General features: G+C 33.6%; 1 protein-coding gene across 1 annotated transcript in view; it reads right to left on the bottom strand.

Annotated features, from left to right (window-relative positions):
• Nucleotides 1-310: 310 nt before the first annotated feature.
• ERGIC2 (ERGIC and golgi 2) overlaps nucleotides 311-22,407 on the bottom strand; it is a 42,605-nt gene continuing 20,508 nt past the window's right edge. Inside the window, exons 7-14 of the mRNA XM_011979577.1 lie at nucleotides 19,581-19,682; nucleotides 18,341-18,436; nucleotides 11,949-12,004; nucleotides 11,013-11,111; nucleotides 7,423-7,520; nucleotides 5,110-5,272; nucleotides 3,707-3,789; nucleotides 311-3,222 (exon numbers count right to left, since the gene is read on the bottom strand). Of these exons, the coding sequence (XP_011834967.1) occupies nucleotides 3,160-3,222; nucleotides 3,707-3,789; nucleotides 5,110-5,272; nucleotides 7,423-7,520; nucleotides 11,013-11,111; nucleotides 11,949-12,004; nucleotides 18,341-18,436; nucleotides 19,581-19,682 (760 nt within the window). The 3' untranslated portion in view covers nucleotides 311-3,159. The remainder of the gene's footprint in view (nucleotides 3,223-3,706; nucleotides 3,790-5,109; nucleotides 5,273-7,422; nucleotides 7,521-11,012; nucleotides 11,112-11,948; nucleotides 12,005-18,340; nucleotides 18,437-19,580; nucleotides 19,683-22,407) is intronic.

Genomic DNA, 22,407 nt, shown 5'->3' with positions numbered 1-22,407 from the left:
AGATTATGAGGTCAGGAGATCGAGACCATCCTGGCTAACACAGTGAATCCCTGTCTCTACTAAAAATACAAAAAAAATTAGCTGGGCTTGGTGGTATGCACCTGTAGTCCCGGCTACAAGTGCTGAGAGGCTGAGGCAGGAGAATTACTTGAACCCAGGAGGCGGAGGTTGCAGTGAGCTGAGATTGCACCACTGCACTCCAGCCTAGACCAGAGCGAGACTCAGTTTCAAAAAAAAAAAAAAAAATTAGATCTTAGTCATTCCTTTACAAATTCCAAAATTAAGATTGTATTAAAGACTGTAAATCTTGATTAGTAAATTAATTATAAAAATTCAATGCTATCATAAAACGTGTGAGAGAAGTGTGATATTAATCATCTAACTTGAGAACTAGAAGTAACTTGGGTGCCAGGTGCAGTGGCTCATGCCTATAATCCCAGCAATGCAGGAGACTAAGGTGGGAAGATTACTTGGTCCGGGAGTTGGAGTCCAGCCTGAGCAACACAGCAAAACATTATCTATATAAATGAAAAAGAATTAGCCAGGTTGTTGGTGCATGGCTGTAGTCCTACCTACTCAGCAGATTGAGGGAGGAGGACTGCTTGAACCCAGGAGTTTGGGGATGCAGTGAGTTATGATCGTGCCACTGCACTTCAGCCTGGGCAGCAGTGCAAAACCCCATCTCTTAAAAAAAAAAAAGGAATTTTGTAAAACTAAGTTAAGCTTTTCCTAGGAGGTAGTCTGAAGTGTACAAATACTGCAGCAGGGAATTATTCACCTAAATATTTAATCTTCTTTATAGGTCAATGTATGCAAACATAGTATTAAAAAATCCATTTCATATAATTTGAGGTCTCAGACTTTTAAATATGTAGTCTGGAATATAAACATATAGACGCCATGAATACTAAAACAAAAAGGGGAATTGGGTAATAAAGTAGGGTATCCTTTCTGGAGGCACCTCCAGGCATAGGGAAAGTTGCATAATAGGTAGGTGAGTAAAGTGCTCTCTGCAATAGAAAAGAAACACTTGGTGAGGCCGAAAACTCCTAACAAATCCTAATATGCAGGTAAACTTCATCATCCAAAGGGCTGGTTGGAATTTTAATACTTCCACTGCCAAAAATCTGACTCTATTTGAGGAGTTTCAGATGGAAGCCTTTAACCTATGGAAATCAATGGCAAAGCAGAATTTTGCTTTAAAGAAATTCCTTTCATAGGAGATAAATTAAAATTTTAATATGGTATTTGGAAAATATGAAAACAAAAATCATATATATCAAAATAATTTTTAAAATCCTTTTTAATACTTAAAATGATCTAATCCTAAAGAAAATAATCCTAAATCAATATTGTTTTCCCTCCCATTTAGAAAAAGCCCTGAAACTATTGAATTTTCTTACAAGCATACTTGAAGGAGCAGCGATCAGTCTAAATTCTAATTCTTTCCTATGAAGATTCCTGTTGACAGATGTTCTGTTAGTTTACAGCCAAACTTTGTTGGAAATAATCTTCAGAAAAATAAATCAAAACCTAGAGAAGGCTCATTCACTACTTAGAATTTTCTGGATGCAAAAATCTTTCAAAGTGTATCACTTATTTTCATCAGTTAACTTCATGACTCTTAATGATATATACATATATTAATGATGCTTCTGTTATTTTCTGCAAAATATCATTCTGCACAAACTTTACTGCAAAATAGACCCATCACTATTTCTCCTTCTCTCCATTTTAGTTGTTTTTATACATTTATCTTGAAAAAAATTCATTTGAAAAACTGTTACTTGTGATATCCTACTTTCTAAAACCACTATTTTAAATCTAATCTTTCAGTCTTGTTATTTGCCTGGAATTTTCTTTCCCCATTTCCTTAAATGATTAAAACTTTGGAGATTGGTTGATAATTCTTCTACTGTCATTCAGTATTACAAAAGGAAAACTGATATTGGCACACATATTCCAAATACAGCTTTTAATAGTACCTGTGTGATAGCTCCCTCTCACTATTTTTAATCTTTTATAATCTGAAGATTTAGAACTAATCCTTAAATCGTAAGAAAGTTAGAACACAATCTAATACAGAATCAATCATATTCAGGACACCCTGAATGCAAATACTTCATAATCCAGTTTTACAGTTTAATGGACCATGTTTAACATGCCACCTCTCAGATCTGATATATCTTGTGGTGCTTAAAATTTGCCTTACACTGTCATTTAAAGTTACCCTGTTCTCCACTCACCACATACATAAAATATCCTATTTTTCTCTTAACGTTTTACAAACTGATAATTTCCACCATCAGTAGTGGATTTTTTTATAACTCACCCTATGTCCTCCAAAATATACCAATAATATAATTAGATTAAAAACTTGGCATCTTTTTTTAAGAAAGTGCTTTCTTTCCCCTGTATAAGATTCTATATACTATTTGTGAATGATACCTTTGCTACATAACACCTGCATACCTGCCCCTGTGAGAATTTAGTCTTCTAAGACTCTATCTTCAACAGTTAGATAAGTCAATAATCAGAGTTCAAAGAAGTTACTTTTTAAGACCAAATTATTGGATAATTGGTCTTGTTAATATGGCTTAACATTAATATGGCTATAACATAGGAACTAGTCCCTGTTTTTCTTTTTTTTTTATTATTAAAAATGTGACCTGATCACAATTCTTTAAAGTCTAGACTGGTTTTCCATATGTTTTCCACATTTTATTCTGACATCATATCTTTTAAAAACAAAAGATGCAAACATTTGCACTTCTCAATGTTTTGTTTTGTTTTTTTTTTTTTTTTCCATAGATGTAGTTTCACTTATTTCCTTCAGGCTTTTTATCACCAAGAAGCAATGTCTGATTTTGATACCACCCATTTGCTGTGAAAATATAAGAAGGCGTCATCTTCAAAGCAATACTCCAGTTGGGCTTCTTCACTGTTTAGCTGCATGATTTCTTCTAGGACATTTGTAACAGACACAACATATATAGAATTTCAGTTTGGGTTTTTTTTTCCTTTTTTTTCTTTTTTAAAATAAGTATGTTTTCTGCTTATTTGTGTTTCCTTTTCTTTGAATATATTGCACAATATTTTATTATTTAAAAAAGGTTTTATGTCTCAGGCAAAAAGTTTTTCTCCTTCACCCGGGAGGTGTTAATGTGTATTATTTTCTAAAAGAGGTAAGTGGTTGTCTGTGTGGCCATCCTCAAAAGGAACCTAAAGAGAAAAGGAGGGAAAAAAAGACCAAAGAATTAGTTTTATTCCTTATATTCTTTCCTCTAAACACAAGGTTTTATTTTGGGCAATCCTTTCTAGGAACCAAAAGCTACTATTCTCTCTCTCTCTCCATCTTTTTTGAGGCAGGGTCTGCTCTGTCACCCAGGCTGGAGTGCGGGGGTACGAGCACAGCTCACTACAACCTCAACTTCCTGGGCTCAGGTGATCCTCCCACCTCAGCCTCCCACGTAGCTGGGACTACAGGCTTGCAGCACCTTCCCTAGCAAATTTTTTCTATATTTTGTAGAAATGGGGCTCTCACTATGTTGCCTTGACTGGTCTCAAACTCCTGGACTCAAGCAATCCTCCCGCCTTGGCCTCCCAAAGTCTTGAGATTTCAGGTGTGAGCCACCATGACTGGCCCATAGACTTAACAATGATTCTAAGATTTAGAGATCAGCACCATGTATACTATACCACTTACAGAATTGACAGGTTTATAGGATCCAAGTCTGAAACGACAGCAAATTATTTCAACTATAAATTTTCCAATTCCATGTAACATGCCTGTAATAAACAATAAGTTTATGCTTTTAATTATATCCTAAACTGTTATTTAAGAATAAATAACTATAATGGAATAGATTATGGAAGAAAATAAAGCAGTTTGCATTATTCACTTCCATGGTTAAAAAATAATCAAGATAGATTTAAAAACAAATGGATTTCTTTTCAAAATCACAAGGCCACATAATTCATGATCTGAGCACAATCAATCTCAATCTTTTATTGTTATTTTTTTTGAGATGTCTCGCTCCATCACCCAGGCTGGAGTGCAGTAGTACAATCTTGGCTCACTGCAACCTCTACTTCCTGGCTCAAGCAATTCTTGTGCTTCAGCCTCCCAAGTAGCTGGGATTACAGGCATGTGCTACCATGCCCGGCTAATTTTTTGTATTTTCAGTGGAGACAAGGTTTTGCCATGTTGGCCAGGCTGATCTGGAACTCCTGGTCTCAAGTTGATCTGCCAGCCTTGGCCTCCCAAAGTGTTGGGATTATAGGTGTGAGCCACTGCACCTGGCCTAAACACAATCTTTTCAAGGTTTTCTCAAACCAATACAATTTTGGTAAATAAATGATGTCAACAACACAAATTTAAATAGAATGAAATGAAGTACTAACAAAGAATTTCCAAAGAAAAGCTATTCATTCATTTAAAAACATGATTCTAAGTATAATAAACTATCCAGCTTCATCTAATACTGAATATGGACTGAAGATGAAAATAGAATTGTTTCCTTTTCCTGTATTGTACTTAACTCCCAATTTTCATCATTACAATTCAACAAATAATCTTAGCGAATTATTCCAGGATTCAGGATAAAAATCATAAAAACATCACTGATTACAAATCTAGTTTCATGTATTGCATAATTCAAAGTACTGTAACATATGATTTTACATACTGTATAAAATGCCTTAAATGCCTTGTAGGCATTTTCATATTTGATTCTACAGCACACTTGCAAATTATATATTATTAGTGCTACTTTTACTGATTAGAAAACCTCAAAAAAGGTAGGTGATCTATTCCAGGCTACTACCAAGTAAATGGCAGAACTTACATTCAATTGTAGTTCAATCTGATGTTAATACCCAGCATCTTTCTAATTCACCATTATATAATCTACCTTACATCATTGAATACAATGAAATTAGTTACATTTACTAGTTAGTCAATATAATTTTGGAGTTTTGTAATTAAAGAAAAAGCTACTTAAATACCGAAACATGAAAATCTGTTATACTTCTTGCCCCTTTGAGAAGAAGCAAGTTAAGTGTAAGCAACACTTTTAGAAATTAAACAAAAAGGAAATGGTTGTTAACCTGTTGTTGAAAAGATTCCTCCAACAATACCACAGAGTCTTACAAAAAACTGCCAGAATGGCATGTGCTCCTCAGTAACTGTCACCATAAGAGAACTGAGATCGTATTTCATAAATATCCCAGAGACTCCATGGCTGCCTGCAGCATGGTTAATGATACGTTCCTAAAAGGGACGCAAAAGGAAGCAGAGAAACAGGAGGAAGAAAGAAACAGAATTCATGTCATCTGGTTACTTACATATATTCAATATTAAGCCCTGCAGCCCTATTGTAAAAGAAGGACATCCACATTTCCTTATGAACTGTGCTACTAGACTAAGCTCTTCAGGGACAAATTATTTTGTATTCTTTGTGCAATTAGCTTTTGAAACTATTAAAAGAGCAGAATCATTCTTTTCTCCTCAAAAAGATCACCTTAGATACAAGTTTTCTACTGAGCTCAAGAGCTTACAAATATATGGCATGTTCCTCATGCTGTAACTAAACTGCAACCTTTAGGAATACAAATAATGAAGCTAACTACTACCAAGGGAAATTAAAACAGTTTTATGTAGGGCATTACAAAACCCTTTCCCTATTACTAGCACAATACAACCTTATAAGCCAACTGATCAAGTTTCCAATAAAGTGACTGTCTTACAGCTCTAAAATGCTCAATATCATGCTGAGTTATAAATATACTGTCACTACCTATAAGGGTAGAAACTGTTTTAGGGATCAGGGCATCTACATAATGAAAGACTAATAATGATTCACTTTGGGTTCCAGGACTAATTAATGTCAGCTGTCTCCCTCCCACCCCGTATTGTGTACTTTACCAAACCCAGTTACTCCACTCTTTTTTAAGTTAAAAAACTATTTGTCACCCTATCTATAAACACATCCTTCAACAATCAAATGCCCTGGGATTCTATTATATATATATATATTTTGGTTTTGTTATTTTAAAAATATATCCTGGAGATACTTCATGTCACAGTATACAGAGATCTTTCTCATTTGATTTTTAACAATTGCATCTTCCTCCAGTGTGTAGATGTACCATTTGGGTTGTTCCTAACCTTCTACTATTACAGATAACAATGTAATGAATAGCCTGAAACACACATTTTTATATTTTTGCCCACTGTATCTTTGGAATAGATTTCTCGAAGTGCGATTGCTGAGTCAAAGGGTAAATGCATATGTCCTTTTGCAGGTACTGCTGAACTACCTTCCACAAAGATTATGCCACTTTGCATCCCCATAGCACTGCATGTTTGCTTATTTTCCCCAAAGTCTTGTCAACTGTATATATTGTCTTTCAGGTGTTTGCCAATCTTACAGGTGAGAAATGGAATCTCCCTACTCCTTAAATAAATGTTGAAAAGCACAATATGTTCTTATATAAACTTTACCTAGTTTCTTTGTGAGTGTATATACACACATACCTATACACATATATGCAGTTACATGAACTTGTACTTTCCCCATGCCAAGTGAAAAGCTATAGACACATGACACTTCACCCCTAAAAACTTCAATATCTAAGCTCATAAGAAAAAAAAAATTCCACAATTATTGAGGGCATGGTCATCATGAGTTATAAGGCTAGTAAAAGAAAACACTATATAAAGGAAAGCAAAAATTTTAAAGCACTTAAATTTTGCCTTAGAATTCTTTTGGATACAAGTGTTTGAATACTCACCATTCAAACAGAAAAATAAGAAAACATGACCCCAAAGTAGATGAGAAATCTATTAAACTGTCCAATTCCAAACCTTTGCTCATCATTGTCAGTATTTATTTATATGGCCATACCACTCTGAGCTAGTGGAATGTTCTTCATCACAATCAGATGAATACAAAGCATTAATTTAAGAAGGCAAACCCTCTAAATTTGCTATCTAATCCATGATAACCACATATGCCCAGAAAAGGTAGTACATTTTTAATAAATAAATAACATAGAATACAAAGAATCTGCTGCCAGATCAAGAACTGCTTATATCAATTTATGAGAAAACACATTACAAAATTAAGACATTAAGAATAAAATAATTAAGGCCATCACAATTTAATAATTTTAAGTCTTAATGCAATGGAAAACATTTCAGATTTTTTAATATCTACTTTTATTGCTTTAGAATATACTAATATTCATTTCTGATATATTTCTGATTTAAAATAAAATGTTAATTCATTTCCAAACTTCCACAGATTTTTAAATGAGGGAAGACAGCAAGTAAAACGCCACCTTATTTTGTAGCCAGGAAACTTTAAAATGCTTTTTAAAGAAATCACCAACTTATTTTACCAGTTGGATTCAACTTACCCTTTCTGTCACAGAAAATTGATGGGTGTCTGCTGATATTTTATATGTATGTAGTTTTGTTGGCACAACTGTAATAAAATACTGGAACATCTGGTTGTCTAGAATATTTAAAAAAAAAAAAAAACTTTTTATCAATTCAGTAGCAACAAACTACTGCCAAATAGATTCTTCTATTAAATACATTTAACCTGAAATTTAGCTGGATGTGGTGGCTCACACCTGTAATCTCAGCACTTTGGGAGGCTAAGGAAGGAGGATTGCTTGAGTCTGGGAGTTTGAGACCAGTCTGGACAAGATAGCTAGACCCTGTCTCTATAAAAAATTTAAAAATTAGCTGGGCATACTGGTATGCACCTGTGGGTCCCAGCTATTCAGGAGGCTGAGGTAGGAGGATCATATGAGCCCAGGAAGTCAAGGCTGCAGTGAGCCATGATTGTGCTACTGCACTCCAGCCTGGGCAACAGAGCAAGAACCTGTCTCAAACAAATAAAAAATAAAAACATTTAATCTGAAATGTAATGTTACACATAACTTAGTGCCTAACAAAAAAAAATTTTAAAGAAAGAACCAATGAAAGCAACATATTTATACTCAGTAAAACAAATTCTCAGTAAGCATAAGATGGGCAACACAGATGTTTAAGAAAAATGAACTGGTGACTTAGTTAAATATTCCTTATAATCATTATTGTCCTTTTATCAAGTATGAAAAAGTAGCTTTTTTTTTTTTTTTTTGAGATAGGGTCTTGCTCCGTCATCCAGGCTGGAGTGCAGTGGCACAATCATGGCTCACCGCAGCCTCGACTTCCTGGGCTCCAGCAATCTTCCCACCTCAGCCTCCTGCGTAGCTGGGACTACAATGCACACCACCAAGCTCAACTAATTTTTTTTTCGTTTTTAGTAGAGACACGGTTTTGCCATGTTGCCAAGGCTGGTCTCAAATTCCTGGGCTCAAGTGATCCTCCTGCCTCGGCCTCCCAAAGCGCTGGGATTATAGGTGCGAGTCACTGCGCCTGGCCAGCATTTCTTTACAGTACAGAAACTAAGAATAAAATAAAATTATAAGAGAATAACCACCACAAGACACATTTTCAGTTTCTACTAATATCTTAAGATATACACTACACTAAAATCAAATTAGCTAGCCTTTGAATAAATACAAGGAACTGATATCACAGTAGGAAGAAAACTAAAGAAACTACTCAATGATGGCCTGAGGTTACTGTGTAATCAAAAGGATCATTTTTATGTAGTCATTAGGCATTTCTAAGTTTGACACAAGTTTTAAATACCAGTATATTGCCAATTACTAATTAACTGTAAACAATTACCCATTCACATAATATAAAACACGTTAATTCTCTAGGTCTAGAGAATTCTCTGGAAAAATTATAATTAGATACATCTATCCATAGGTTCAACTAGATAAGCAAGTAAATGTTTTTATTATCCTTTTGTTAGAGATGAAGCAACTCAAGTAGAGGGATGTTAAGAAACAGGCCAAAGTCCAAGTTATCAAGTGGCAGAGTGAGAACTTGAATCCAGGCGGTTTCACTCAAGGGGAGCATGATTTTAAATTTAAGCAGAAAAATTTATCCCAGATTTAAATAGAAGCTTATACCACTGTGTACATAAAAGAGTAAAAGCTTTGACCTTCCTCTCCACTTCCCTCTCACTCATGGAAGGAATGATTCATCTGCAGAAAGTAATCATGTGTGGCTAAGCCACTCAACTAGATAGTATAGGCATTCTCTCTTTTAAACAGCTCTGTCTTTAAGACATACATATCCACCTCTCTACCATTAGGAAAGTGAGCCATCCCTGCCATTTGAGAAGTTGGCAGAGTAGGAGGAGTATGGAGTTAGGTTAACTAGTTTGTGGCAGCATATATAGATTGTTTTATTTCTATGAGCTTCGTTAATAATAAAACTGCCTGCAATGCTCTCAAAAAGATCATCACTTGGCTCACTTACTTACTTCACTCAAGTTTTTTTTCAAATACCACAGCCTCTTCCATGCCCTTTCTCGTATCATAGGCAATCTCCTTTATTTTGTTCAGAGCCATCTGCCCTAACACTTATTACCTAAAGATCTAATTCCCTATATGAATGTGTGCTCTATGAGGGGCAGGGACTACGTCATCTTGTTTATCCAAATCTGCACTGCATTAAAGATGTTCATTGTTAAGTAACCCCTGCAATACTTCTGGAGAACATCAGGAAAGGGATAGGTACCTGACAGAGCAGATATGTAATGGTGATGTTTTTCTTTTTGGAAAAAGAGGCCGAATGAAACATATATTACAGAGAAGAAAAGTACACAAACTGCTTTAAAGCTTTGAATAACCTGATGATACTCACCTAACAGCATTTCAGAATATGACTCTAAATACCTCTTAGTTTCTCTGAATTTAGAAAGAAGTGCACTTAAAAACAGCATTTTGAAAATTAACTTGTTTATATTTAGAAGAGCTTCTGTACAAAAATTTGTAGTTCATTTTAACACCTTGAAACAAAGCATCGACCAGTATGTTTCCAAGTGAGCATCTCTCAGGTAACATGCAATTCATTTCAGAGGAGAATTAACATATGCTTAGATTACAGATTAGATTATACTGACTAAAGCTTATAAATCTCAAAATGTTTCCATCCACACATTTCTAAATTTAGTACACTCAGCTTTCCTGAAGGGAAACATTCCCACATGAACATAAAATATTCATGAATGTAAATCAGTATTCTAAATTCTAAATATCTTTAATATATGATTATAACACTGCTAAAAAGTAAAGAATATGAATAAATCTAAATAGAATACTAATAAATCTACTTAATAAAAAACTAAATCCTTAATTATAATTTTACAAAGGACAGAATTCCTACTAGCTGAATAAGCTTCAGAAGTCCTTTAAATGTCCAATAGCTGGAACATGGTATATAACATGACTATTTTAGAAAGAGGCAATCAAAAACCTGCAGAAAACATGAAAACAGACAACTTTCTAAAAAACTAAGAAAATTATCTTTCCATATTTGGATAGACTTGATTCTTTAAATGGAGCAGAAGGTTAAAAGAACATTTTAAAAAGGTTTTCTGTGCTATGATGTACTCCTTCTATGTTAATAACCAAACCATTCCAGAATAACTAGGTTTCTGGTGTTTGTAAAATTCTCCAGAGAGGTTTCTAAAATGATACATATGCATTTTAAAACTTTGAACCTATATTATACAACGAAGAAAGTTCTTCTCTTCTTTCGTTCTTATTCTTTCTTTGGTGAATACAAAAAAGTGCAGTTATGCCCTATTAATGTATCAACTTTTCATCTATTTCTACTGATTATATTGAACTCCTTCTGCCTTTTAACTACTTCATCTTTTAACTTGAATTTCTTTATTCTGTTCTATGGCTCATATTTGAATATTCAAATTTCATCCACTACTAGGACAAATTCTCTCCACACACATCTCACTCACAACCACTTAAAGATTATCTTTACACAGTAGTTAGGAAGACATTAAAAATGTATTAATATTCAGGTTATAAGCAAAATTTTCTACATGAAAAATCCAACAGTAATATTAAATACTTACGATCTATAGCAATTTTTTCAGTTCCATCTAAAGGATTAATAATTGCTGGAACAAGCTCTCCAAAAGACAAATGATCTATTCTATGAGAAAAGTTGTAAGCTAAAAGGCAAAAAATAAAAACAACTTAGCAGAGAAATTATATTATTCGAAATTACATGTTACAGACTGGTTTACATCCTTATCTATTCTCAAATGAAAATGTTTAAAATCTGCAAGGATAATAATACAGTATTTTAAGCCACATTACTTTGAGAAAAATAAATGTAAACACATGCGAATTAAATGTATAAAATAAATTCGGACAAAATGCTACACCTCAAATTTTGTAATTATATAAAATTTAACGTCTAGAAAATATTACTATAATAATGAAAGCCAAAAATATACATCTTTCCTTTTCCAAATCATCATATAGTAACAGGGCTGTATTGTTAGAATTGGAATGATGTCCATGTAGCCATATAATAAAACTGATCAGATATATTTTTAATACAGACTATTGCTTAATGTGACCAAACTAATTTTTTGTGGAATCCAATACTTATTTTGTCTTCTAAAGCAGACTTTAAAAACTTAAGTCTTATGACAATCATGATACCAAACTAACCTGAATACTTTGTACGTATCTATATATTCATATTTCAATTTGCAAATTGAAATGAACTGCAAACGTATTCTTTTCATTATCCCTAAAAATTAGCAGAAATGTGTCAAAGTTATAGAAAGTACACCAGACTTTCCTCCCTAACCTCAGCAACTCTGAGCCATGACCAAATACAAATGCAGATTAAAGTAAATCAATTTAAAAATTTATTTTTTCCTTTGGATGAATATGTTTTCAAAACAGCTCACTTTCAACTATACTGCATCTGCACTTTAAAAAATAATATTTTTTTCAAGTACGTCTTTACTAAAAAAAAGTCAGAAACTGCTTACATTCATGGTTGACAAGTGCTGCCAAATGTGCATGACCACGAGGATGTGGAATTGCCCTGAAAGGAGAAAAAACAATATTAAAGTAATACCATTTATATGTATAATTTGTTAAGATCAGAAAGTGGATCTTCCCTAAGTTATATAATTTTTCTTAGTACAAAATAACATAAGAATGTATTTGGCCTATGACTGAGCAGACAAGTCTACTCATCTCAGCAATGCAATAAACTGCTGGAGGTTGGCAAACACTTCTGGTAAAGAGTCAGATAGTAAATACTTCAGGCTTTGTGGACCAAGATGCAAAATCAAGTATATTATGTAGTTACATAATGAGAAAAAGCAAATTTTCACAAACTTTTCATTGATATAATAGTAATGAGTCCTTTTTTTTTTTTTGTAATACAACTGTTTTGCAGGGAGATTACACTTTGTTTAATTGGGGTTTGGAATGTTTCCTATCTTCAAAACTGACCATAAATCTTTATCTGATGATGATGATCTATAATGACATTTTAAGTATTTCATCTTTGAAAAATTAATCCACGAGTATGAGCTGAGCATACTGATTGCTTGAAAGACATTTACAGAATGCCAGTAGATTTTTCTCCTAACACTTATTTACCTATAAACATGTTATTATATTGCAGATTAATAACTTTCAATCTAAATTAAAGCATAATTTCCTCAATTGCGCAGTTAAATGAATTTGAAACATGGAAATTTCCTTTGTATTTGCATCAATGTCTGAAGTTCTGGAACTACAGTTTGAAAAGTCAGAAAATATATTCAAGTATGAGAATGAGTCTAGATTCTTGCTTTAACTTTTGACAGCAAACGCTATCAAGGCATGAAAAGTAAAAAAAAAAACACTCAAAATCACTAGTCACTGAAACAACTTTACTACAATATAAATTTCACAAAAATTGGTTTTGCCTTATACTTTTAGGCTAAATTCATTAAACATTATTAAGTTTGCATGAAACTTAATTTCCAAAAATATTCCTTGCTCAGTAATTGTAACTGATGGAAGTTTTCTCATTCAGAAAAAATCCAATCTTGGCACTGAGCTCAAAAAATGTACTGCTAAGCCATCAAACTGCTACGTAGTAGGGCGAGATGGAATATTTAGTTTTTATACCTGACCAAAAAGAAACCACGGAAATGTCAATATTTAGGTCCAGGAGAGCAAATGAAGTTTACCATTGACACACCAGTTTAAAATACATCATCAATACAAATATTTTCTGCAAAGTACTACTGATGATACAATGGATAACAACAGGCATTAAACACTACATTTTCACAAGGTTTGAAAGGCATCCAAGTAGGCCTTTTTCTGCTCCACACACCACCATCAGTTATAATACATTTGTAACATATACCAACCAGATTCCACTTTAGGATGTACTGAATTTGTGTTCTCTCAACTTCTATGAAAATATTCTTGCCTATAGTTTTTGTTGCAAGCAGGTGATTCACAGATACTAATTCTTCAATCACTTCAAATTCAGCATTGATTCCTCGATTAAACAATAAGCAGTTCTAGTAACATCTGCCCACTGATCAAGAATTTAGGAACTACTCAAAATCTCCTGGTTTGTTTTTGAACTGGCTATTAGATACTGCTCTCAATGTCCTCATCTACTGGAACACTTTTCTTGAAGAAGGCTAGTCATCTAATTGTCTAAAGCAAATTTATTTTCTCTGGAGTCATTTCTTTAGCTTTGGCAGTCAAACATTGCTTCACAGACTTATCAAATGGTTGGATGACTTTCCTTACTTGCTAAACAATGAGGCACTTAAAGATTACAGCTTCATTTTCACTTTTTATAAAATTCTAGTGTTTGGATATTCCATTTTTAATTTTCTAATTTTTCTGACCATTGCTTTTTTATAGGTTGGTAACACTGTGATGAATGATCAGTCTGGCACCATCAACATATACTGTATTCTTTTAGTACAATTAGTGTCATTGCTTAATACACAGGATGTTCTGCAGCCAAATTTGATCAAATAATCCAAAGTCCACTGTGCTTTAAAAATGCAACATTTGAAGTCATATTTCTTTTTTTTTAAACATAGTAATACAATAAATAAATAAAATGCTGCAGGACAGGAATACACACAGCACTTTCAATGCTGTCAAATTATAACTGCATCACTGCAATTCATAGTATACCAAAGTACAAAGTAATGAGAGAGTCATATACAGTCTCTGCCAGAATTACTCAACTGTGTTACTGTAATACAAAAGCAGCCATATATATAAACAAATGAGCACGGTTATATGCCAATAAAACTTTATTTCTGGACACAAATTTAACTTTCATGTATTTCTCAAGTATTATATTACTCCCCTTCTGATTTATTTTCAAATATTTAAAAATGTAAAAACCATGGCTGGGCAAGGTGGCTCACACCTGTAATCCCCAGGTCTTTGGGAGGCCAAGGCAAGGATCACTTGAGGTCAGGAGTTTGAGACCAGCCTGGCCAACATGGTGAAACCCTGTCTCTGCTAAAAATACTAAAATTATGGGCGTGGTGGGGGGCTACCTGTAATTCCAGCTACTCAGGAGGCTGAGGCAGGAGAATCACTTGAATCTGGGAGGCAGAGATTGCAGTGAGCCCAGATCATGTCACTGCACTCCAGCCTGAGCAACAGAGTGAGACTCTGTCTCAAAAAAAACCAAACAAATAAATAAATAAAATTAAAAAAATAAAAATTTGAAAGCCTTTCTCAGCTCATGAACCATACAAAAACAGGTAGTAGGCTGGATTTGGAATATAAGCTGTAGTTTGCCTGCCCCTGCAGTAAACCTCTGTTCTGTCATACACTGTTATCTTTCAAATTTAACCTATTCTTTTAACATCTTTATACTTCTACAAATAAGTATTATCCTTCCCTGTTCCTGGTTAAAAAAAAATTAAAAAATCACCTTGAAGATCTCCTTTACCACAATCCTGCTTTACCCAGTTGCCAATTCTAGCAATTAACTAAAAAACTGAAAACAGAAACTCTCCATAAAGGAGCCTTCTTTATTTATTACCAATTAACTGTCACCATTGTCAAGTTCCAGAATACACCGTAGTAGGTCTAAATATTGTTTAATTTGTTCTATGTGTTACCTAGCAAAACACCAGGCACTTTAAAAAAGGCAATACAATGATTAGGGAAAAGTATTAACTGACATTCAACACAAAGTATACTAAAACCCTGCTCAATAAAGCATTTCCTGATGCACTGGAATGATTGGTAGTTTGGTCTCGTAAATTCTTCCGGGTTCAGTCAAGTATATTACCTCAAGCTTAGTACTAAAAAGAAAGTCTACTGTCATAAATTATTCCTAGCTCCACTCACATTGTCAGCCTAACAGTGTTCCTACTATTATTTTCAAACAAACAAATTTAGAGTTTTTCTGAATAACCAAATTACAATACTACACATTGAATATCCCTTATCCAAAATGCTTGGGATCAGAAGTTTCAAATTTTAGATTTTAGAATATGTACATTTTATTTGCCAGGAAGGCCTCCCTAATCTGAAACCTGAAACACTCTTAAGCATTTTCTTTCAGCATTGTGTTGACAATGCTCAAATTTGGAGCACTCTGAATTTCAGATGTTCAGATAACGGATGCTCAACCTATACATTTTACTTCAATGACCTCTCTCACCACCCAGGATTTTACTCTGAGAGGAATAGAGAGCTGTTTTAAATAATATTTCCTTTTTTGTTGTTGTGGTTGACAGGTGTATTCATTTTATGAAATAACAGCATATGTGAGCATCTTCTTCAAAAAATTAAATTTAAATCAAATTAAATCACCCTAGTACAGATGACTGTAGCTATCTGACACTTGTTAAAACTCTGCATAGGGAGGATGGATATTCAGAATTTACCTGTTTCTTTTCTGGAATATTTTCTACCCTATCAGACAAGAATCTAGCCTGCATGACTTTCAGTGCAGGAAAAGTTGTTCTGAAAATTGGTGGGGGGTGAAGAGAGGCATTTTGAGTTGTCAGAATTATTGGGAAGTGGTTGCTATTGGGATTTACTGGACAACAGGCACAGAAACAAGGCATCCTACAATGAAATTGACAGTCTCATTCAAAAAAGAATCATCCCAGGTTTTGCCTGAGTTGCAAATGCTCTAAGAGATACTCATCTACATGAAAAGTCTATTATAATAATCTGAGTCTAGAACTGAACTCCATTTAACTATATAAAGTACCTGTTGTCATTTTGATATACACTAAATCTCCCAGAAAACTAAGGGATGCTTATATTGTTTTGTTTAATATTACAAAGAGGTATTCCTATTTCTGAATATCATCTCATCAATGGAAATGTCACTCATGGTATTTGAGTAGCCAATACATCTGTTTCAGTTTGCATTTGTAGTTATTATATATTTTAAAATTCTACATATAAGTGGTAAGCATCTGCCTACTTCATTATGTCTTCTAGTGTATTCACACTCAAGCATACTGAAATACAAATTATGCTACAAATTATGCTCCTTTTATTACTTTTTTATATTACAGTTGAGATTGACATTGGGTCTGAGAGGTAATATGAGACCTTGAAAAAGATCAATATTGAACTTGACAAATGTAATACTAAAAAATTAGGAGTGGGTTTACAGGATATCCCTGAGATGACAAGATACAAACCAAATGCTTTTCCATTTGGTCTCTCTGATAGTATGAGTTACCACCTGTGAAGGAAAGTAAAATTGTGAAAAGACCAAAAACAAATTTTAAAAAGGGACATAATATAGGTCTGATATAATATTTGTCAAAATTTCCCTCTTTGAGTTGGTGTTGGACTAAAATATTGTTTGTATCCAAAGGTGCAACAAAATCTTCTAAATTTCTTTAAGCTACGATTTCAAGACATTCCAAGGTTCCCAGCAACAGGCTGGGTTGGAGATGGGTAATGGTAACAAAAAAACAAAACATAAATTTCAAGAGATAACGAAGAAAAAAATAAATGTTTGATCTGAGTATTGTAAATACTGAAATACTTTTTCATAGAAATCTAATGTTATCTCTCTATATATATTTTAAAATTTCCAGCCATGCTCTTTCCTGCTGTATGCCCTTCCCTCCTTTATATATTAAATTCCTCCTCTTCTCCTAGTGTTCAAAGGTTTTCCTCAATAAGGGCTCAACTGACTTGCAACGTAAGTTTAATACCTTGTTAAATAGTCTCTTATCAGCCATGCTTCTCCTTTACAGCCTCGATACAACTATCATTAAATAATTATTAACGTATTCACTGCTTAAAGTGTGGATTTTCTTACAGAATGTCAGGCCTATTTAAAATAATAAGTCATATTTATACTGTACAGTTTGGAATAAAAGAAATTAAAAAGGGCAAAAACCTTTTATTTTTTTCTTCACTGTTTATCCTTAGTTTCTAGCATGGTACTTTGCACATAGCAAGTACTCAAAAAATGTCTTGTACAATAAAGAATTGTTCAGTTCAGCTCTCTATATGGGAGGGAAAGACGAATGGATCTATTTATTCACTCAAAAATTTAACAAGTGTTTATGACAATTTCTGTGCTGGGTGCTGCTCATATTTTTTCTTAACTTTTACCTAATTTAACTTTATATTCTAGACACTGCTAATTTCTAACTTTATCAAAACACTTGTCTAGGATTAGTCAGGAATTACATTTTGATGAGGACCACCAAAACGTTAAGACAAAAACCTAATACCATATCAAAAAAAAAAAATGAACAAATTAATGAAATGTCTATGTAAGAGCTCTCTGGCTACTAAAACCTGGCAAGTAGAAGGTTGTAACTGATATTTACCTACAGTTCAATTACTTTAATACACAACACATGACATGACTGCTTTACTTTTGTTTTTAAGTAGTTTTTGAAGTTAGTAGTTTTCTCTATCCTGAGACTGAAGCCCCAGACAACAATCTCAAGACATTAAAAATACATATACATGGTATTTTAAGCAATCCTTTAGTAGTTAGCTATATGTTATTTGATTAGCAAAGTATTCATTTTTTTTTTTTTTTTGATACAGAGTTTCGCTCGTGGCCCAGGCTGTAGTGCAGTGGCATGATCTCGCCTCATTGCAACCTCTGCCTCCTGAGTTCAAGCAATTCTCCTGCCTCAGCCTCTCAAGTATCTGGGATTACAGGCGCCCACCATCACGCCCAGTTAATTTTTTGTATTTTTAGTACAGATGAGGTTTTGACATGTTGGGAAGGCAGGTCTCGAACTCCTGACCTCAGGTGATCCACCCACCTCGGCCTCCCAAAGTGCTAGGATTACAGGCGTGAGCCACCCTGCCTGGCCAGAATTTACTTTTAACCAAGCTCCAATTTTGTTTAAAGCATTTTCAGTAAGTGAAAAGAACATACTTGCCCACTGTTATGTGAAAATTCCCTGCTACTTTATTGACATATAGATGGCCATGAATTCTGCATGCATCTGGAGACTGTGATGAATCATCTTCTCTGTTAAAATAAGATATATTATTTAAAGCACATTCAACATAGTTACCATTTTATGATGAGAAAAATGTGTATAGAAAAAAAAATCCCTAAAGATCATTTTTTAGGTAATATTCTAAATGTTAAAAATAGAATAGCAATTTCCTGAAGTCTAGACATTTATAAAAATTACACATCTATAAAATGGGAAAAAAATACTAATTTAATATCTGTTACATTTACATAAATTTGAAATCCCATGGTTCTTCAACTCTAACCAGAGGACTAAGTCCAGTGACAGAAGACTGAAACAAAAGAATTAGTCCAAAAAGACCTATTTTCTTCCTTTATTTCTGGTACTGTAGCAGGGAGAGGGAGGGAGGGCAGAAATATGATTGAGGTAAAGGAAAGGTATGCCACCTAAGTTCAAAGAGACAATGACATTTTCTTCGTAAGCAAATGTAAAATCTTGCACATTTTTATTATATTTATGATTATAGCATTTCCAAATATCCACTAATCTTTTTTTTTTTTTCTTTTGAGACAGAGTCTTGCTCTGTTACCCAGGCTGGAGTACAGTGGTACAGTCTGACTCACTATAACCTCTACCTCCTGGGGTCAAGCTATTCTCTTGCCTCAGCCTCCTGAGTAGCTGGGACTACGTACATGCACCCGCCACGCCCGGCTAATTTTTTTGTACTTTTAGTAGGGATGGAGTTTCACCACATTGGTCAGGCTGGTCTCGAACTCCTGACCTCAAATGGTCCGCCTGCCTTGGCCTCCCAAAGTGCTGGGATTACAAACGTGAGCCACTGTTCCCAGCCTCTAATCTTTAAAATACAAAAACGTGAAATAAAATTTCTAACCAAAGCTTATGGGTCCTCAAAATAGTAAATGAAACTAATTTTTCTTAAAACTCAATATAATTTTATACGGAGGTATACCACGCATAAAAAAGAAAATTAAATGCAAATAAATATTTGTGATAATTCTGATCAAAATCACAGCCTATAAATTTAAAAGCAAAAGGTGTCTTTATAGTAAAGAATGATTCTATTTTCCCTTCTTAAGAAAAATAAGATTCAGAAAACTAAACCAACACTTTAGTTTTAACTATGTCAAAGTAAATTCATAATAAACAGTTGCACATTTAAAATACAGATCTCACCTTGGTGGAAGAGCTGTTGATGCACTTTTAAAAGCACTTTTAAATATCACATCTTGAAGTGAATGCTCTTCTTGTAGCCTACTCTGAATCAGCTGCAGCATCCTAAATAAGAAACAAGCAATAGTTTCGAACTATAGAAAGGTACACAAAGAGAGCTGACACTTATTCAAAAATGACAATGTTTAGCTGACTTAGCTAAACCATACGTTTATTATTACAGAATTTCATATTCTAAAATAACATACCAAGTTTTCTTTGGTCATTTCCTTGAAAGCAAGTGAGGCAGGGCGGCTAGAGGTCTAATAGCTGAGCTCCATAAGCCTGTTTGATCCTATCAGTAATGGATGTGCAGTCAGGACCACCAAAGTAGGGCTTCTACTCACTTAAGTATCTAAATTAATCTTTCATGCATACATGCACAATTACAAAATTCTTTTCTTTGTCAGACACTGAACGAAATAGTATAGATACAAAGAGTAAGACAAATAAGGGACTACACAATAGACTTGATGGACTTGAAGTGGTACGTTACTCAGCATAAACTCATACCACAAGTATCTCATTTTCATTACAAGAATTTCTCTCTCTACAATACTTCTACCATTGAGCTGTGTTAACTCCTACAATTTTCAGCAATAACTTTGTGTCATTAGATGTAGTACTATTTTATCTCTTTTAATTCTATTTCTTTAAATAACTAATATTCCAAGTCATCTGTAGTAAAGTTCAAACTTGGTAAGTACAAAAATTATACACAGTGGGAAGGGAAGAATAAACAAGCGGAGCACAGATAATTCGAATAGCAGTGGAATCATTCTGTATGGCAGTATGGTAGATACATGTCATTATACATTTGTCAGAACTCACAGAATGTACGTTCAACACCAAGAGTGAACTCTAATGTAAACTATGGTGATGATGTATCAACAGAGGTTCACTGATTATAACAAGTATATCCAACCTGATGCAAGATGTTGATAATGGAGGAACCCATAGGGGGATGGGTATATGAGAACACTACTTTCTGCTCAATTTTGCTGTGAGTCTAACTACTCTAAAAGAAAAATACATATATGTAACTTGGAAAAAAGTTATAAACATAGGTACTCACAAAAAGAAAGCAATTGTAAATCTCATAATACTTTACCATCCCACCATAATGATAAAAAAAGCACTTTCCAGATGTGCAAGCAGAATATTAAAAACTCACACATCATCTATCTAGAAAATTAGTAAAACAGGCCTATTTAAAATAACAAGTTATATTTATACTGCATAGTTTGGAATAAAATAAATCCGAAATCTAGACATAAAAAGTAGAAACCAGAAAGGTTCTGTCCAGGGTTTGAAATTTACAGTTAAAGAGAGATTAACTGTGATCCTAAATATTTTAGGAAAGTATTATAGAACATCAATTGAGAGAAAATTTAAATCTCTTAGAAAATTCCAGAAGTAAAGAACATTTTGGTATGCACATTAGTTAGGAAGATATAAACCTTGGGTATCTCTAGGCCATTCAAGAGCTATTCAATAATTTTAGAATCAGAATGTGATAATCTAGGATGCTTCAAGAAGCCAGATCCCATCCTCAGATTCAGACATTTGAAGACTTAAAATCTTTGGATCCAATGCCAGCAGAAATGGAAATCTTCACATTTTTTTGTGTGTCTTGTATATTGAGAGTTCAACTTTTGAAGCACAGCAGTGATCAAGGAGTTTGATGACAACAAACTATACATACATGTATATGTATGTATGTATTATGTGTGTGTTTATGAAAAAAATTTCTGCCTTCACTGTGTCAATAAATATCCCAAGCCTATATTCCACACATGAAGGTATGCAGAGAATACTATGATGGCAAATTTATATCACCTTAACAGTAGAAATACAATCTCTTCTCCCACTTATTACTAGTTTCGAGCATTGAAAAAAATTCTAAATGAAAGGAGAAATCTCACTTTAATGTTTCTGGATCAAAGTAAAGTATTTCATCTGTGGATGGCTTTCTACTAAAAATTCTAAGAGCCCAGAGACAGCTAACATTCAGTGCTTTTGTTCACCGACATTCAATTTCAACTTTCATATAAAAACTCCCTCAAGTGGTAAAACTGGAAATTAAAAGAGAAAGACCCTTGGAATATACTTAAGGACTAGAAAAAAAAAATGGGTAAAGAAAAAAAATTTGGAATAATCTTAAACTATATAAAGCCTTTATAAGTGCAAGACATAACCTAGAAAATAAAAAGCAATATATGGGGGGTGGGAGACAGAAGCACTTATAACGAAGAACTATTTTCTTTAATTTAAAAATAATTCTTACAAAAAAAACTAACCAGCAAAATAGGCATATAGGCAAACATTTTCACAAAAAAATATAAATGAGGAAAAAAGCCCCACAAAGACAGTCAATTGATTCATAAAGAAATGTTAATTAATAAAAGCATAGTACCAATTTTCACCCATCAATCTGGCATATATTTTTAAAAATTCTAGGTATTCCCATTGTTGGTGAGGTTGTACAGAAACAAGTACTCTAGCCTTTTGGAGTATAACTGAAATAATAATTTGGGAGGACATAGGCACTATCAAAATGTTAAATATCCTGAGAGAAAGAAATTCTATTTCTAGAAATACACAAACACACAAACATATACACAATTAGGTTCAAGAATGTTCACTGAGTATTGTTTTTAATATTAGAATTCTGAAAGCAATCTAAATACCCATCAATAAGGATCCAATTAAATAAACTACAATCTATCCATAAAATAGACCATTATATATACAGAAATGAGTTCAAAATATCATGTTAGGTAGAAAAAAG

The sequence above is a fragment of the Mandrillus leucophaeus genome, unplaced genomic scaffold, assembly GCF_000951045.1.
Source record: "Mandrillus leucophaeus isolate KB7577 unplaced genomic scaffold, Mleu.le_1.0 Scaffold203, whole genome shotgun sequence".
NCBI lineage: Eukaryota > Metazoa > Chordata > Mammalia > Primates > Cercopithecidae > Mandrillus > Mandrillus leucophaeus.
Note: the sequence above shows the minus strand (reverse complement) of the source record. Positions and strands in the feature narration are given on the sequence as shown.